The sequence below is a fragment of the Chaetodon auriga genome, chromosome 16 (genome assembly GCF_051107435.1).
Source record: "Chaetodon auriga isolate fChaAug3 chromosome 16, fChaAug3.hap1, whole genome shotgun sequence".
Taxonomy (NCBI): Eukaryota; Metazoa; Chordata; class Actinopteri; order Chaetodontiformes; family Chaetodontidae; genus Chaetodon; species Chaetodon auriga.
The window spans coordinates 5,619,693-5,639,263 of record NC_135089.1 but is presented as its reverse complement, the minus strand read 5'-3'; the positions used below and the strand labels follow the sequence as shown (position 1 = coordinate 5,639,263).

General features: G+C 43.0%; 1 protein-coding gene across 1 annotated transcript; it reads left to right on the top strand.

The window, feature by feature from the left end:
* The first annotated feature begins 1,187 nt into the window (after positions 1-1,187).
* kcnh4a (potassium voltage-gated channel, subfamily H (eag-related), member 4a) lies at positions 1,188-19,536 on the top strand. Its single transcript, XM_076753650.1, has 16 exons — positions 1,188-1,553; positions 7,732-7,965; positions 8,110-8,241; positions 8,393-8,526; positions 9,145-9,397; positions 10,575-10,732; positions 11,221-11,428; positions 11,830-12,024; positions 12,113-12,312; positions 14,089-14,338; positions 14,442-14,656; positions 14,811-14,849; positions 15,575-15,942; positions 16,035-16,114; positions 16,396-16,472; positions 17,036-19,536. Exons 1-16 carry the CDS (start codon positions 1,478-1,480, stop codon positions 18,023-18,025), a joined length of 3,609 nt encoding a protein of 1,202 aa, XP_076609765.1. The 5' UTR covers positions 1,188-1,477; the 3' UTR covers positions 18,026-19,536.
* The last annotated feature ends 35 nt before the right edge of the window (positions 19,537-19,571 follow it).

The window sequence follows — 19,571 nt, the reverse complement described above, 5'->3', positions numbered from 1 at the left end:
TCTTCAGCTAATATATATGCTAAAACACACAGTGTAGGTTCCCTGATGCACACACTTCTTTATCACTTTTGGGGACATTTTATTGATTTGTCTTTCCTGGACCTGCAATCTGTGAAAGCAGAAATCAGTTTACATTCTTCCACAGCTCTGATTGAAATTGCAGTGAATAATTTTGGGGAGCCAGATTTTGTGTGAGACTGCTGCAGAGTAGGGCTGCCGCTCAGCAACATGTCATCGCATACGACTCAAGATTACTGGCTTTAAAAGTACTTTAAATCTGGCAAAATGATGTGGAGCAGTATATAACAAAACAAGCCAAATTACATTAATATGAAAACTAAGGCTCTGTTTTTTCTACCTTTTCATGGATAAGATTTGAATAACATATGCATTAATGAAATGTCAGCTCTTGGTGGGTGTGTGATTGTGCACATCAGCTTTACGCTCCTATATAGAGGAGAGCAGTAATTTAGTGTTTGTTTGTGTATAGTAGCCTACAAATAGCAAAGAAATTGAATATGCATATGGTGTTACAGACAGCAGGCGGATGCATCCTTCAAGCTGCTGACGGCATCAAGCTTAGGAATGGACGTACCGTCAAACAGCCAGACAATGAGTCATCATCAAGTGCTGTGCCTTATTCAACCTGACCTCTGACCTCTGTACGTCCACAGAAGAGCAGAAGAAATCTTCACGCAGACGCCAACGAAGTCTAAAAAAAAAAAAAAGAGTTTCCACAGCAACCAACAACTGCTCTCTTTTCACGTTTCACAGTGCTGTATATGGCTCTCCCTCGACAGACACTTTAATGATCAACAATATGAAGGGAGCAGCCGCAGCAACAAAAAAGCAACTTGTACATCCCAAAAAAAAGAGTTTCAAAAAAGATGCAGAGGTAGCGAGAGAAAGGGAGAGGAGACGGAGGAGGGAAGGGATTTCCATAACTTATGCTTGGGGTGCGAAGTAGGTGGAGGCAGGTTTTGTATGAGAAAGAGAGAGAAGGTGAGAGAGATAACTGATAAATACACAGAAGGCAAGAAGGGGGGATGGTTCAAGCTTCTGTATGAGAGACAGAGGGAGGGAGGGAGAGAGAGAGAGAGAGAGAGAGAGGCAGGGATCTCAGAGATGGCAGGAACCACGGTGAGTGGAGTTAGACTGACTGAAGAGGAGCTGAGGCTTGGCTGTGATGCTGAGAGCAGAGGGATGCGCAGCTGAACCTGAAAGCTCCTGACTCAACACTGAGAGAGAGCTACAACACCTCTGAGCCCGCTTCAGAAGAAGAAATTAGATTTCTGTGCGATGCAAGTTAGCGGTTTCCTCTCGGCGGCATAGAACAGAAGCAACTCCATCAGAACATTGTGCAGGAGAGCGGAGGAGAGGCGCAGTGGGTCTCTTTCAGGTCCTCTTTGGGGAGCGGTGATGAACTAATGGAAAGTGTTGTCTGAGAGTCTGCAGCCTTCTCTTAATCCAGTACAAGATGCCTGTGATGAAAGGCCTCCTTGCTCCACAAAACACCTTCCTGGACACCATTGCAAACCACTTCGATGGCACTCGTAAGTATATTTTGGAGCAGAGATGTCCATTATATCTATAGTTGTCGCTGCAAATACTCCCTAAGTGTGCTGGCAAGGTAATTGATTACTACAGTGCATGTGCAAATAAGCAGCATTTGAAGTAAGTTTGCAATTTAAATGAAGTTTAACAAGGAAAAAAAGACATTCTGTGCATACTTTCTGCTTGCTAGTTGCCTGTGCTGGTGCTTTGTGCATGGTGTAGTCAGTGGGTTTTAAACTTTTCTCTCCAGAGATACATTACAAGACTAATTATTCAATTCAATTTGTGATGGCCGCAATTGAATTTGTCGCACTTTTGAGGCTGCGAGTCTGCCAGCGAAGCCTACTGTAGCTTTTAGGATTTTAGCCTTTGGCATTTTTGTAACCCACTTTAGGATCGTGACTGGCACTGAGAAACACTGCTGTCGACAAATGTGTCCGACTGTAGTGAGATCCAATTATTAGACGGCAAGTTCTGACAGTGGAGCAGAGCTAGACATGGAGATGGACAGCGCAGTCTGTGATGATCTATTGGAAGTGAAGAGCCACTTGTCGAGCCACACTGCTGCTTATTACGATGTTTCATTGAGATTCAAGTAGTTTTTCACTCAAAGTCTTTCTCTTAAAGTAACCAACAAAGAAGCGCTGGTGTCTTGGGTGGTGAGCTTATGTTTGTCATTGTTCCTCTAATTTAAAATCTACAAAAGAAATAACACTTTATCCACACAGTTGTCTGTTTTCTGCTTTATCGAACTTCATATTTGCTTGTACGTCTTTTTGGTGTTTTTGTGCCACGCATGGGGGCACGTGGTGGCGGGGTGGCGGGCGAGGTGTTCGCATTTTGGTGAGAACCGACTCTGAAAATGGATTTCTCAACCAGGATCAGATTTATCCCCGCACAGTGTCACTCATCTCATAATTATGCGATTCCACCTGCAAGCACAATTACAGAATTATACTAAAATTACACTAAACACTGTGATTAAAAGCCAATTAAACAATCTGCAACCACAAGGAATTGTCGACCTGAAGCAACAAAGCTTTGCTTATAAAATGTAATGTAATGGTTTTTACAGATATTGCATTAAAAATGAAAAAATATGCAAGATTATCTATCAAGAAAACTCCACAAACGTCATTTCAACTTTAAAAAAAACACATCAAATGCAAATCGCTTCCGCTCATGTGTTTTCCTATTTGGATTCTCCTTGTTTATATCATGTTTTGCTCCACAGAACCTTTTTGTGCTGCACCTAAATATATTTATAATACAGCAGATGCACTTGGATGCACACTCACAGACCATAACATCGTGGACTATGCTGGTCTGTGCTTTGCAGAATTAAAGCAGAGCCTAACAGTCACACAGCAGTTGTTTATCTTCATGCTTATATGATGATGGCTGCTCATGTTTGTGTTTTGTTCCTGTCCTACCAGTCCATGTCTGTTAGCGTGCGCCGCGCCTCAGAATCAGCACAGAGTAGAAAGTCAGCAGCAGACACAGGACAGCTCTTCACAGAACACGATGAAAGGTGTGAGAAAGCGTATACGGGTCAGACTGTCCATGTACTTTACAACTTATGAAATTCACAAATTCAGTGTGATGACACTATCTCTGTCTGCATCTCCCTATCACACACACACACACACACACACACACACACACACACACACACACACACACAAATCCTGCATTAGTCCTTCACGTCGTCTCGCCCCTGCTCTCTGCATGACACACACATACACTTGCACATCAGCACAGGAGACATTTTCTCAATCTAAACTGCCACAATACTGTATCAGATGTGCCCTTGTGCAGACTGACCAAGCAGCGCAGTGGGAGGTAACGGGGCCAGCTGACAGAGAGACGGCGTCAGAAAAGAAAACTATTCAAACTAAGAAATGCCCTCAGTCTCTCTCTGTTGAATAGAAAGTTTCTTTGAAGACGTGCGGATAACTGCGGAGCTGAAAGGCTGTTTCAACTCACACCTCTGTGCAGAAGAAAGCAATACAACTATCCACCGCGTGAATGTCGACTGAAGCGCGTCTCAGGGGATTGGAGGCGGCATTCTCATGACCCTGATGCGTGAACAGGGAAATTAATTAAAAAGAATTAATACGGAGGCCAAGAGCCAATCAAATGTCATCAGAGGGCTCGTTCAGCTGTCCTCTTTGAAAGCACAAAAAATTACTCTATTTAAGACTTTAGACTAACATTTATTACTACCGGGTCTACAGGGTCAAGAGTATCACAGATCTACATTTTTAATTGTTTCAGTGTTATGATAGTAAAGTGCCTTTTTTTTTTAATCCCTCTTTGTCGACAGTCTCTTCAGCTAATGGCCTGTGCAGGTGTTGGAACTGCATTTTCTCCTTCTCATGAGTGCTGCCATGGAAAATAAGTGACAAGGCTCATTGTGTTTGAGTGAGTGCAATTTAACTGAAAGGAAGCAGATGCATTAAGGGAATGCCCAGAACTGAGATCCAAAAATGCTAAAACGGTTGTAACAGTGATTCACCGCCTATGATATTGAGATTATTTTATTATATAATGATTCACAACGTGCACTGATTTTCTGTCGAGGCTGAGAAATGGGCATTTACTGAGGAAGTGATGGGGAGTAAGTTTCACAGACGCACAAATCTTTGATCATTCACTCAAATAACATGAAGCCGTGAGAAGAAACAGGCTGAAATAGAGGAAAGACATAGAGGAAAGTGAAAAAGGCTGACTTTTGAGACAGGATCTAGCAGCTGGTGAGATACGACCAGCATATACCTCTGATCATGAACATTACATTTGAGACAAGAATCTGACTGATCTGCATCAACATTGTTAAAACAGATGAGTGTAGGCCATCAGGTAGTTGAAGGAAATCTGCACAAGGGGACACGAGGGGCTTCAGTTTTAGCTGAGGAATCATTTTATCTCTGCTAAATGCATCGCATACGAATGTTGCAGGTACTTTATTGGCTACATCTGTTTTGCAGAGGGCAATGTCTCTGTAACCCTGCAGATGCAGACTGCAGGATTGCCATATGATTTTTTTTTTTTTTTTTTTTTTTTTTTACAAATTGCTATGGCAACACAGGCCCGGAAAAGTCTTAATTCAGTTTCTTGTGAGATTAACTGCACACTTGTCAGGTAGAAAATATTCACACATCATTAACTGCCTGTCGTTTCCTCTGGAACAAACATTTCTTAACGCCCCCTCTTGCTCAGTAATTGTTTTTCGGTAGAAAAAGTCACATAAAATCTAAATCCATAACTGCACGCGTCTGAATCGGCTGTGGTTTTATCAGCCTGCGTTCACGTTCCTAGATTCAGACAAAGCATCCCTCTCATTAAAACTGGCTGCGGTGCAGGTGTTCAGTGTTGTCTTTGCAGCTATGTCATCATTACTTTTTTTTTGGCAAACAAAGATACTTGTTTGAAATCTAATCCAGCCGCATTCAGAGAGCAACAGAAAGAATAAAGGAAAGACGAGGCCTTTCAGTGGACTCTTTCTGTCTAAATATTGAAGGGATATTTAGGATTGTGTGGAGACGAGGCAAAGCAGACATGCATTAGTCAGTGAATAACGGCGAGATTTTGCTGTTGTCTGTCTTTACAATAACCCCGGAGTGCATGACCCCGTGTCATTTATTTTGACAAATCATTCTGCAGCTAATAAGCGGTGGATTACAGGCTACTTTGTTACTGTATCATTATGAAAGAGACTTACAGTCTCTTTCATTTTAACCTCAGTGCTTTTCATAATTATTTTCCTCTGCTTCGCCATCTACTCTGCCTTAAAATGACTCTTCAGTGTTCCAGCAGTTAGCAGCAATGTTTGATGGTGGTTTTTTATTTTTTTTTTTCCAAAGATGGCTTTCATCTTCAAATATATGAATAAATTGATTCCACAAAGATCTCCATGTCCACCATTTGTGCTCGGACATAAAACCGTCCTTCAGACAGAGAAGTATTCTTTCTCTTCTCCTACGGCAACGTGCACTGTTATGTAATAACTGAATATCAAAGATTTAGCTAAATTATGCGTCTGAGTTAGAAAGAAATTTGTTTCCTGGGTGATTTCTTTTTACTGTAGTTACTGCAGGAATACAGAGTCTTCAGTGTAAACACAGCCTTTTAACTTTAATACAAAGAAGTGTTCATTCAGAAGCGACGATCAACATGACTTAAACTGATTTCATCCCCCAATTAGTGTTAAAAACAAATTTCAACACAAGAAAGCCTACTTGAAATTTATGTGAAACATCAATTAGGGAATTAAAGTTTTGGGGAAAATGTGTTTTCTTTTTTACGTGAAGAATTGAGGAGATTGATACCACTATCAGTGAAAATGTGAAGCTAATGCTACCGCTAGCAGCTGCCGGGGTTAGCTTAGCTTATCTTAGATTGGAAACAGAAAACAGGCAGACGGACTCTGTCTGAAGGCAACAAACTCCACCAACCAGCGGACCCCTAAGGCTTCCTACTTAATATGTTGTATCTTGTTTGTTTTACTGGTGTGTCGTTCATGTCTGCCACCGTTTTTTTTAAAAACACTGCAGCTGACCTCAGACAACTGACCCAAAGAGTCCTTGACTCTCAGTGTGTAGATTTAAACATCTAATGTCTGTGTGTACTATGTTTTCCTTATGCTGTGGGGACATAAATCTGTTTGCATTGGCTCAGTGTTGGGACTCACCTCCCTTATGCTTGTGTGTCTGTGCATATATGTGTATAATATATGGATATTTTTCTGTCTATATATAATGTTATTATACTATCTTTAAGATTTAAAGATGTGTTAAAAGAAACAGTAACTTCCTGGAGTCTTGTCCAGTTGCCTGGCAACTGGCAGTTTATTAGGTACACCTACCTAACAACAGACCTACATGGAGGTCTAACGTTCACTTTCTGTTTAATTCGGTTCAAGTCTCAGGTCATTCTGGAGGATGTCATTTGTGATGCTGATGTTTTTTAGCCCAAACTCCTTGAAATAAACACCTGTCTGTATGATGCAATACAATTCAACAGCAACACATAGCAATGCTAAACTATACATCCTCCAAAAAGCTCACTAAGGTCTGATTTATTGCAGGACAGTTGTGATAGAATATGTTTGTTTTAGCCAGGTGTGTACCTAATAAACTGGCCACTGAGTTTAAGCAGTTTAATAGTATAAATATAAAAAACTAAAGAATGTTATTTGTTTACATAATTACAAAGTGATAATTACATTTCCTATGCACAGTTCTGCCAAAATAAGGGTGAAAATGGTTTCCTCTGTGGAGTCGCTGGGCAGGGTGAGGAGCTCAGACATCCAGAGGGAGCTTATAATAGAGCCGCTGCTTCTTCACTCCAGAAGGAGTCAGCTCAGGTTCATCAGGAGCGTCTGATCAGGATGCCTCATAGGTTCCTTTGGAGGATTTCCAGGCACGTCCAACCAGTAGGAGAGATGATATGTATCTCATCTGGCTTGGGAGCATCTTGGGCTCCCCTGAGAGGAGCTGGAAAATGTTCCTTTGGTGAAGGATGTCTGGTCTACCTTGGCATCGTGACCCTGCTGGCAGAAAATAGATGGATGACTGGAAAAACACTGTTCACCCCCATCTAATGCAACAAGAAATGTGTGTGTGTGTGCATGTGTGTGTGGGTGTGTGCGCATGCATGTGTGTGTCTCTCTTGCTGTGTAAATACTAAATCCATTGCACAACTGGTGGCAGGATGAAACCATGCTCCACATGCTAATTAAGGGCCAAAGCCTCACTGAGGCACCGGTCCCCCATGGAGCCAGCTGGGTCTCAGCATATATCCCTAGACTTCATACACACCACGAGCTTACTTCAAAGCTGTCTCTGATGTACACTGGACTATTTCAGGGCTCTGAGCTGAAAGCAAATAGAATGACTCAGATAAAAAAAGCAAGAGGTAGTTGTTTTCTGTTGGTGAATCAACAAATGAATCAAATCTGGAGAGAAGTATGTAGAAGAGGAGGGAAAAGACAAGAGTCAACCAGAAAACCTGGTCGCCTTGTCCGATTGTTATACTTTCCGAGCTGCAGCAGCCTCAAGCTGTGCCACAGCTGTGCAGTCAGAAAACCACAAAATATTGCCTCTTGCATAATCAGTCTCTGTTCTTGAAGGTCACACAGTAGCTTTATCTCCAGCTTCCTTGTTCCCCTTGCAGACAGTAACTTCCTCCTGGGAAATGCTCAGGGTCGTTATGGCTACCCCATCGTGTACTGCTCCGACGGGTTTTGCGAGCTGACCGGCTTTGCTCGGACCGAGGTGATGCAGAAAACCTGCACCTGCAGCTTCCTCCACGGCGCCGAGACCAATGAGAGCGTCATCCAGCAGGTGGATAAAGCTCTGGAGGGCCAGCAGGAGTGCCAGGGAGAAGTCTGCTTCTATAGGAAAAATGGTGAGGCCGTCGAGTTGGCCGTGCACGGAACACACACGTTTTAATATTACATTTGTCCCATCTGTCCTAAAAAGAGACAATAAGAACTGCCACCTATATTGTTGGGTAATCTCAGTGTAATAATAGCTTTTTTAATATCGTCAGGAAATCCATTTTGGTGCCTCCTGGATATCGTGCCAATTAAAAATGAGAAAGGTGAGGTGGTGCTGTACCTCTTATCCTTCAAAGACGTCAGTGAATCATATGGGAAAAGCCATCGCTACAGCCAAGCAGACGGTGAGGCCTGGCCACAAGCGTTTCCAAGCTGTTAGCACTATCTCATCTTCAAAATGTCATGCCCACATCCTCATTCATTTATAAAAAATTGACGCTAATGGGAAAACAGCATTTACATTTATTGGGTGAGGATTATGATTTTTGCTCACAGGTATGTCAGAGGCTGCTCGCCAGATAAGGAAAAACAATCGATCGCACTTTTCCCAAGCTCGAGAGAGGGGGAGGACCATCCTGCACCAAATGACCAACCTGTTCAGCAAGAGGGGCGACAGGAAACTGGCCAACGTGAGTGCAAACGCCTGTCTTAAATATCATTAAACAGCTGATGCAGATACAGTTTTAATCTCAGTATTTCACCATCCAGAATGACTGAGCGCTGTTTGGTTACTGTGCTTAAAATAAAAGCATTTACTCTCTTAACAGCTAAGCTTTCATGTCATTTACTGTAAAAAAAAAAATGTAATCTAAGTACAGATGACATTTTATTCAAAGCTTGCTGCTTATTTAGTTATTTTTAATTAAAAAAGCTGCATTGCACCAATCTTCTCTTTGACACCAAGGATCAGAAAACGCACTTCAGCAAGCCTATGGGCGTAAATTGTTTGTTCAAGCCTATAAAAAATGTATTGAAAATATTATGAAGATGATGATGAGGATGGGTGATTATAAGCAGGTTTAGTGGCTACCCTCTGAGTTTCACGCTGAGCTAATTACTGTGTGCCAGCTCTGCCTCTGTAGGCCAATCAGGGTTCAAGATGGCCGTAGATATAATCCACTTCAGATTTATAAGTTGATAAAAATGAGCTTCCTCCCTCCAGCTGCGTCCACTCCACAGCACCACAGTTCAGATTTCGCAGAGCTGAACTCCTTGTGCAGGATTTTTATGATTTATGCGTCTTTCAGAGTGTGTTTCAGAAACCATCTCTACCCGAGTACAAGGTGGCAGCTGTGAAGAAGTCCCGCTTCATCCTGCTCCACTACAGCATCTCGAAGGCCCTGTGGGACTGGCTCATCCTGCTGGCGACCTTTTACGTTGCCGTCGCCGTGCCTTACGACATCTGTTTCGCCAGTCACGACGAGGGCGGCGACCACCACTCGCTTGTCAGCCGCAGCACCATAGGCAGCGACATTGCAGTGGAGATGCTCTTCATACTCGGTACATGAACGAACTTGCTCAAAAAGATTTCTTTTCAATCATTTTAAAGAATTGATTTGAACTACTTAGGCCCGTCAGACAGTTAAAGACAGCAGCAAAATGCTCCGCAACAACATCCCCAACAATCAAGACTTGTAAGCAACTTGGGCCAACAAAGGTCTTCCTCCTGATAGTAGGCGATTGTATTTTTGTGAGATAATTGGTAGCTTGTGCCACTGTAATTTTACAGCAACATCGCCTACACTGATTGCATGCTGCGCACCAGCTGACCTTTATGCTGGAGCATCTCAAGCAGAGTTATGACGAGATAACAATGTTCGGTTTAAATTCAGAGCAAATGTATTTTCCAGTGCAGCTGCAGTGGTTTCCCTGGCAATGGCTAACACACAACCAAACCTCCTACCTTTCCGCGCCCACTCAGCGTGCCTCTGTTGCCCCAGGTTACGAATTATAATTAGATTTCTCTCACTTCATCCCACTTTTCCTCCAAAGGAAGTGTGATAGCACATCTGTCGTGAGGCTCACTTCCTCTCGCTCAACAAGTTTGTCTGGGGACAGTGATATTCATGCTCAAAATAAGCTCACCAGGTCGTACATGCTGTCACCCTGCCTGTCTATTTTTAGCTTCAGCGAGTAGTGCTAAATGCTAAGTGTCCCTGAACCAGCTTCATTTCAATGTGAGTGCACTCTCTATTCAATCTTCTTACAATAAAGAAGAGAGGGAAAAATGCTGCTAATGCTGCGACTGCTGCCTGGCAACTGAATGTGTTTTCATATAATCGTGTAGAGCGAAAAAGTTTGGTTCATTGGAAATGATTGACAAAATCTCATCGCTTCCAGCCACTTTTATTTTGCTTCTGGCGTCCATAGAGCAGTTTTTAAAACATTTGTTTTTTCAGTTTTCACATCCTCCGTCACCACTGCAGCTATTATTCTGAGACATGCTAAAATATGTTTGGTGTTTTATAATATATGCTAATTTTCCATTGCACTCTTTTCCCCAGGAAGCTACAAATTGATCATCTATTGAATAATTCTGAAGTGCTGTCCAGTGTAGATACTGGAGCTATACTATGATTAAACTCCCACTATGAGCCTTAAGTGTATGCAATCATGAAATGTTTTTATTTTTCTGTAATATTTCTATTTTGTGGTCAACTTCCCTTTTCCTTTTCAGATATTATCCTGAATTTCCGCACCACCTATGTGAGTCAGTCGGGTCAGGTGGTGTACGACGCCCGATCCATCTACCTCCATTACTGCACCACTTGGTTCTTCGTGGATCTGATCGCAGCTTTGCCCTTTGACCTTCTCTATGTGTTCAACATCACAGTGGTGAGATGATTGTTTTACACGTCCTGAAGTACACTACGCCCCAGGCTTTGTTCTTTCCTTTGTCTTTGAGTGCACCAACTTAAATGTTTTGATGGTGTTATTCCCCCAGAGCATTGGACTGGAAATGATTATCCCTCTACATTCAACCACTTCACTGAGCATCCTTGTTTGCCTGCTCGCTTCGGCTCATCCTCCAGATAAACACTTGTACTTCTCGTGGATTAGTCTTACTTTGCCACAGGCCTCAGCTGACACACAAAGACATCTCTCTGACTGCAGCCTTGGTTTTTGTTGAAATCGACTGGTTAAAAAGTTTCCTGCTCATAGTAGCATTAAATTCAGTGCTTCTCAATACAGACTTTTCAAAGACTCTGAATCAAGGTTAGAGGAGAATAGAGGATGGGCCACCATAGAACATGAGGACTGAAACTAGAAGTGAAGACAGATACAAAACGATCCATCTCCTTTGTTCTGCTCTCCTTGTCCAGACCTCGCTGGTGCACTTGTTGAAGACGGTTCGTCTGCTCCGGCTGCTGCGCCTCTTACAGAAACTGGACCGCTACTCCCAGTACAGCGCTGTGGTTCTGACGCTGCTCATGTCTGTGTTTGCTCTGTTGGCTCACTGGATGGCTTGCGTCTGGTACGTCATCGGACGCAAGGAGATAGAAAGCAGCGACCCTGTTACCTGGGACATTGGTGAGCACTTTGCCGTGTGTGTGGCAGCTCCAACGCCACTGAACCAGAGTATAATGTTCATTCTGACTCATTAAGGGTTCCTGAGACAGTTTTTTAGTGTCTCTTGTGCCAACCCCAATGGGCCAGTGCTGTTTGTTGTGCTTGAGTGCCTCGACATCATTTCAACCTCTAGCTTGTCTCCCCTCTTGGAGGAAGTGTTGGTCACAGAGGTCACAGAGTAATTTCATTACATCACCAGTAATGCATTATATCACCCAGTACCCATTATATCACCTACCAAAGGAAAACAGGTCGTCCTCGGAAGCAGACACAAAGAAAAAATGAAAACATTGATTCTCCAGAATTAGTCACCCAGTACTCCCACATTAGCTTATACAACCATCCTTGACCTTGTCCCCCAGGCTGGCTTCAGGAGTTGGGAAAGCGTCTGGAGACACCCTATATCAACAGCACCATGGGGGGGCCCTCCATGCCAAGCGCCTATATCGCCTCTCTCTACTTCACGCTCAGTAGCCTCACCAGTGTCGGTTTTGGAAACGTGTGTGCCAACACAGACGCCGAGAAAATCTTCTCCATCTGCATTATGCTCATGGGCGGTGAGTTTACTGGAGATTTCAGAGAATTCCCATAATTATGATAAATACTCTGAGGATATCACAAAGTTAGTCCCTCTCCCACCTGCAGCCCTGATGCACGCAGTGGTCTTCGGCAACGTAACCGCCATCATCCAGCGCATGTACTCACGCCGCTCCCTCTACCACACCCGGATGAAGGATCTCAAGGACTTCATCCGCGTGCACCGGCTACCTCAACAGCTGAAGCAGAGGATGCTGGAGTACTTTCAGGCCACCTGGTCAGTCAACAATGGCATCAATGCCAATGAGGTGGGTGAGGAATCACAAATTAGCAGCACAACATGGTTCAGTTAGGTCAGGTAACCATTTGCCCATGATATCGCTGAATATTTGAGCCCTAATTGTTTTTTTGTTTTATTTTTTGTCCAAAAGTGAAGTATCTCTGAACTGCTGAAGGGGTGGGCCGCAGAAAGATCTTCCTCATGAAGGAAAAATACATTTTGTGTGGGAGCTAGATCCCACATTCAGATATGTCATCCTCAAAATGTGGGTCACCTCAAATTCTCTCGAGTCTTATTCCACTTCCTTAAGTAGACTGCACTTTGTTGCAAATAGAACTTCGGTAACAATGCCAGAACCTATCTAGGAGAAGATCCCTGTAATTACAAGAGTAGGAGTTGCAACAGAGAGAATACTCATTAACGCCCTCGCCATCACCATCTGTAGATAATGAATTCAGTGCTGAAGGTAACAGACATAGCCGCTGGTTTCTGAAGATGTGCTGGTTTTAACACCTCATGTCTGTTTTTACTGAGCAGCTTGGCGTGTCATGTGAGTGCATCAACCTGTAAAACCACAATCTGTACTTTCTTCTGGTCTTGTATTTAGCGTTGCTGCAAGAAGTATTTAAATCATTTAGGCTGCTTAAAGTAGCAGCAACTCACAAATCAAAAATGTCTCATGCCAAGTAGACGACAAATTGTTGATATAATACAATTGTACTGCAAGCGTGTTTTGAGTGCTCATGAATCCTAATTTTCACTGGTGTACTTCAGTACCCTTAGAGTTTGTAAAAAGTTGTGCCAATTTAGCATACTATTTACAGTTAAAGTATACTCAAGTATTTCTCAAGTGGTACTCAAGGGCTACTTGAGTACACTTAAGTATACTTGAAGGGGGCAAAAGCACAAAGTGTACTTAATACGTTGCTGCAATATTTTGTCACCTGGGACCTGATGTATTCTCATGTTTTTTAGCTCATTTGACCGATGAGTTAAAGTGGCTAAAATCTGCATAAAGCTGCAGAGTTGGGGGTTCGTTCCTGCGCCCAGTTTACCCTGTTTGTGTGTTTCGGCCATGTTATTCAGTTGTGCGTCTCACATCTGTTGGACAGAACAGGTAGCTGTCTATGACTTGAAGCATCTTTTTAGGCTTCAACTGTATTTTCTTCCACTTAAACAGGTGACCACATTGATTATGTATTAGGCTACATGTGCTGTCAAACAGCTTCTGAGAGCCTACATGTGGCAGTGCTGACCAGATTCAGTGCAACACTGACAGATGACTCAAGCTGCTGCTGCTGCTGTCCTGCTGACATGCTATGTGGGAGGTGCAGACAAGAACTTAGTGTGTTTGACTCAACTAGTGACCCTTTCACATTTCATGGAGTCATTTGATCAGTGTTAGAATAAAAGTATTCCCTAATGGAGCTTAGAAATAGATACAGAACTGTACAGTGTTCAAAATAACAACCAAATCATGCCAGCAGCCCTCAGACGCTTGAACAAGCTTTTATTCACTACATGAGCTCCGACTACAGTATGTCAGCAGCACCATCAACAGGAATGCTTTTGAAAGAAACAGTATGGGATGTGCTGCCTTTTGAAGTTTTTGAAGCACTGCTTTTCATTTTAATGGTTGTTTGTGTGTGGCAGTTTTGTGTAAAAGCATCAGTGGGCAGTGTCAGGAAGAAGAAAATACATGTTTATGCTTGTAAGTAAAAAGAGAACCAGAGAGGTGGGGGTATTTTGTAGCTCATGAAGCGCTGTAGCCGATGCATTTCTTTTTCCCTGTCCTCTTTCTTAGCTGCTGCATGACTTCCCAGACGAACTGCGAGCTGACATTGCCATGCACCTGAACAAAGACATCCTGCAGCTGCCTGTATTTGAACGAGCCAGCAGAGGGTGTCTGCGCTCCCTCTCCCTGCACATCAAGACCTCCTTCTGTGCACCAGGAGAATACCTCATACGCCACGGAGATGCCCTACAAGCCAACTATTTCGTCTGCTCGGGCTCCCTGGAGGTTCTGAAAGATGGCACGGTCCAGGCCATCCTGGGTCGGTTTACACTAAATGTGAAACATTTTCTCCCTTCATTCTGTGTCTTTCAGCTGTTTTCACCTTGTTGTAACCCCTCACTTTCAATCAACAATCCCTGCAGGCAAAGGTGACCTTATTGGGGCTGACCTCCCGGAACATGGTCAGGTGATCAAGACCAATGCGGACGTGAAGGCGCTGACCTACTGTGACTTACAGTACATCAGTGTTAGGGCTTTGAGGGAGGTCCTTGAGCTGTACCCAGAGTATGGCAGCCGGTTCAGCTCTGACATCCACCACAACCTCACCTACAACCTGAGAGAGGGCAGTGAAGCTGATGTAAGACATTTGTTATCCCATTTAGGCAATGGATAGTACTGCAAGACAGAAATTTCAATTTATCCTGCTCATTAGCAACCACATACTTATACTTTGCAGCCAAGTACAGAATGTGTGTGTAATCTCTTGTTAATTTCGACTGAAATATCTCCAGGGAGGAACAAAGTTTCCATGGTCCTCCAGGCTGGCTCAGGTATGTGTGCTTTTCTAAGGTAATTACTTCAGCCTCGATCTGCTTGATACATCTGGCAGTCGGCTACTGCTCAGTCTGTATTTACTTCATAGGAATTAGTCTGCTTTACTCACAACTTAGAGGTATTGTTGTCAATATAGAAAATGGCACATTAAGTGCCTGAATTCATATCAACAGCTGAGATGAAGGTTGATATGATGTGGCTAACTGAAAGAGAAATGGAAAGTGAAGAAAACAGCTTATATATGGACTACACAGGCAAGACCAATTAGGTAATCAAGAGATTAGGGATTTGACAAGAGGAGCCAAAAAGAAGCCAAACAAGGCTTTGCTGCATTCATTATTTCAACACTTTGTTATGCGCAAGGTGTTAGAATTTATTTGGCTCCAGAAGTTTTGTTTTCAGAAACATAACCTTGCAGGCCAGCTTGCATGCTGATACAAAGCAGAAATTACAATAATATCTAAAGCTAATTTTACTAATGCGCAAGACTGTCACTGTTTGTTTTCTATTTGGGGTTTCTGGTCTGTTGCAAAAGAGAAAGCTCTGGATTTGATATTTTAATTTAGCTCTGGTTAACTTAACTGGATGCTCATCAGCATGTATGTTTAAGCCCGTATTGTACACTGATCTAATGGGTATGGCATTAAATTAACTCTTGCAGCTTACATTCATTTCCACAAGACAAAGAAAACATCTCATTTTCCATCCATTGTCTCCTCAGGGTCATGCTTCTATGGACCATAAACTGCCCTATATTATTGAGGCAGATAATGCAGCACATGGAGAAGCCGTGAGACACTCTCAGCAGAGGAGAGCGCCTCTGTTACATGGAATAGGCAGCCCTGTTCGTCAGCCCTGCCTCAGCACCCTTTTAGGAGAGGAGCTCCGCCACATGAGTGCACTTCACCTCTGTAGGTCTCCTGTTCAGGACGGTAGAGGCTGCAGCCCCTCTCCTCAGCCGTTCCCCAGTGAAGAGCTCTCTCCGTCTCCTTTGCCCAGGCTTACCAGTGACCCAGGCTTGAACCATCGGCCTGCCAAGCTACTCATGCCGTCCTTACCTTGTGTTAGCCCACTGAACCTTAGCCCCAGGTAACCCGTTCATCCTGTTTTACCCAAATATGATTCACTTATCAGTTTCCGTCCATTTAAAATTATGTAACACTGTTTTGTGCCTCTGCTAGGGTCGTGGATGGAATTGAGGACAATGGTCATACATTTCAGTTCAATGTAGAGCAGAGCGAGACAAAGACTAACGTAACAGGTAAGTTCTCCGCAAGCTGAACAATGGATGAAATGTGAGCTATATTGGATTGGGGGCAGCAAAAATCTTAATTAAAATCCCCTTTCAGGAACAAATGCTGAACTATTATTAGGTTGAATAAGCGTAAGGATTGTATCAGATTTGTGACACTCAGTGTATTCAAACCAGTATCTATAATTATACTTACTTGGTATTAGACGTTATATTATTTAGTGCATACAGAGAAGTGAAGAGGGTTATCTGAGATCAGCTGTATGTGTGTATTCTTCATCATTTTTCAGACCGCTTCCAGGTGAGTGCTAACCTGCTTCTGGAGACGGAGGAAGTGAGACAGAACATCAGCAAACTGAACAAAGAGGTATGAACAATTTTTAGCCCCAACTCAGTGGTATGAAAATAGTGTTAAATGTACTGCAAGAAGTGAACATACTCCAACTTTAACTGTAGTCTCAGAGCAAGAGTTTTTTTTAAAATCATTTTCTGACAAGTAATAATTATAATAATAACAATAATAAATGGATTTGTATTGCACCTTTCATATGGTATAATAGTAAAAATGCACTTTATAGTAAAAGTAAGATAGAATAATGATGAAAATAAAGACAATTAATGACATAATATGGAAAATGAATAATAGTGATAAAATTACATTTAAAATAGAGTACACAAAATACATGAAAGTAGGATACAGAATTTTAAAAGAACAGGAGTTTGAGGCGAAGTGCAAAGAAAAAGTCTCAGAGAGCATGGTTAGTTAAAGGCTAAAGTGAAGAAATACTTGAAAATATTCAGCGAGCTGGCTTCCCTGATATCTATAGATAGTGTGGTGTATCAGGTGTATCACTGATTCCTGTCATTGAGGAGCGATATCAAGTTATTAAAAGTTAGATATGCCTGACAGCCAACTCTTTTTCTTCTTAGGTGAACAACTTGAACCAAGAAGTATCCAACCTGGCCAAGGAGCTCCATGACATCATGCACTTCCTACCATCTCATACAGCCATGCTCCATTATACCCCTCCAGTCTCCTCCTATTCCTATGGCATACCCATGGCTCCCAGTCCCAGTGTGACTTCTTCCAGCAACTGGCAGCCACATGTTCCTTTAACTATTGCCACTGGGCTGCACCTCCATCATGAAGCAATCACCCACCCTGCCAGGAATGTGTGGGGCTGCAGTGGGATGTCCTCCCAGGGCAGAAGTCCCACCTTGCTGCACTCTTCAAGCCCAGTGTCGTCCTGTTTACACCTGTGCTGCTCTGACAGAGAGGGGGGCACAGGCCACAGGTTACAGAGCCAGTGCGGCACCTTCCAAACTTCCAGAACAACTCCAAACTCTGCCTATATGCCCCACCCGCACACCCAGGGAGGTCCATCCCTCCTGGCCCTCAGTTCCGCCTTCAGCAGCTTCCCAGTGATGTGTCAGGCCCCACAGGTGGCCTACAATGCTGCTATTCCCACATTGAGCAGCTCCCTTTGTTCCCCAGTCAATTCTGGCTGCTCCCATCCATCTCTGAGTGTCCAAACTAACTCTGATCCCACACACAATCACACCAACTCCCAGACACCCATCCACTCATCCATCACCCCCGCCGGCCAGTCGCAGTATCACACGACCTTCAGCTCTCTCATTTCAGGGGTCCACACTTCAATATGCACAGAGCACAACCAGAGCCAACAGGGCTCTCTCAGTGGTCCCAGGCAAAATGACCCAGTGGGATCCAGCCCCATCCACCACACACAGGACATCACATGTTCTCTGCTGGGGCAGGCAACAGACTCCGACTGCAGAGCTTCGCTGTACCAAGAGAGGACAGACAGTAATGAATTTCAGGGTATGAGCAGCAGCGCGCTAACTGTAGAGGTTCAACCACCTGTCTTGGACATGGGAGGAATGCAAACCCTACACTGATGACCTCAACGTCTTGTTGTGTTACTGTATGATAGTGATGACTTTGTTGTACCTTTAAAGACTTTTGGTGTAAAGTTTCCATGAAATAAAATGCTCTCTGCCCAAATGCATGAACAACTGCTGAAACCCTACCTCCTCCACTGAATAAAACTCACTTGTTAAGCTGGTAGAGACTACTGACTGGTCTGCAGGGATTGTCGTGGGGCCAGTGCACATGCACCACACGCTCTCTCTTTTGTGTTCAATACAGGATCATTTGGGTATTTATAAAAACAAGCAATTGATTGTTATCAGGTATCCTGCAAGGCATTAACCAAAGGGAGACGCACTGTATATATTTTCACTGCTGTCATCGCAACAATTATTCAAATTCGGTCTGACCAGGCTTGAGATGGAAGTTACGAGCTATGGGTGTACAGCGTCACCCAGTGGTGAGAGTTGGTTACAACAACAAAAGGCTGACACCACACTCACACAGAGGAGTGAGTACGATACTCATTTTATTTTCAACAATATTTTACTCTGCACATTCGCAATGGGGTTTTACTTTTAATATTTTTTTCTACTATTTTATGTCAGCCTTCATCACTGTTCATATGAGCACTCGTCGTACCAGGGTCCCTCTATGGGCATTGCACTTTGTGTATGGAAAATATTTTGAACTTTAGAGTGTTTTTTCATTTCGTGTGTGGAGGAATCTCTTACAAAATAGTCATGCAATCAGGCATAGTCCTGCAAAATACCTGCATACTTCTTACAGCGCTCCTTCACAACTGTAACCTATTCCTGGGAATGAAAAACTTTCTTTTTACAGTACAGGCAAATGCCCCTTTCTGCTATCATAGTAAGTATACATGTTAACACATTAGGTGGCACTATGGCAAGAAGTCCCTACAAAATAGTCTGTAGTCTGTCCTGTGTTACAACTGCTTACTTCTTATAGCACTCCTTTACAGCTGATCTACATTTCTGACTGAACTCCTGAACTTCTGGACACAATAAGACACTCAAACCCTTCAAAAGCCTCCACCAGTGTGTCATACACTTATGGCTTATGACACTGCTGCCAGTCTTCAAAACAAGAGCATGTGTTCTGAGCAGAGTAAGACACCGCATGCAGGCCCTCTGTATGTAACCCTGTAGCACTTAACATGAAATCCTGATCTAAAAATGTGTATTGAAGTGCATGTGAGCTGATGTGCATAGTAGCATTAGCAAAACAAACAAACAAAAAAAGAGCTATTCTGTTAATGCTGATTCATTTGGTTTTCAGTGTCTCACAGGAACATAGAAGTTTAATGCTTGGTTGAACTTACAAAGCAAAGTTTCTTTTTTTTTTTCTTTTTACAAGAGACATATAGCTGAAGATAAGCAATGGGATTTGAGGATCAGACGAGAACATCCCCTGGATCATAATGCAAGTCTCACACTATTATCTATATCACTTTATGCTGCATGCTTCATTATGTCATTTTACCAGAATGTCTTTCAAACCGAAAACATGGTTAGAATATCTGTCTAGTTGTAAAAGTTTTTTTTTCTGTGA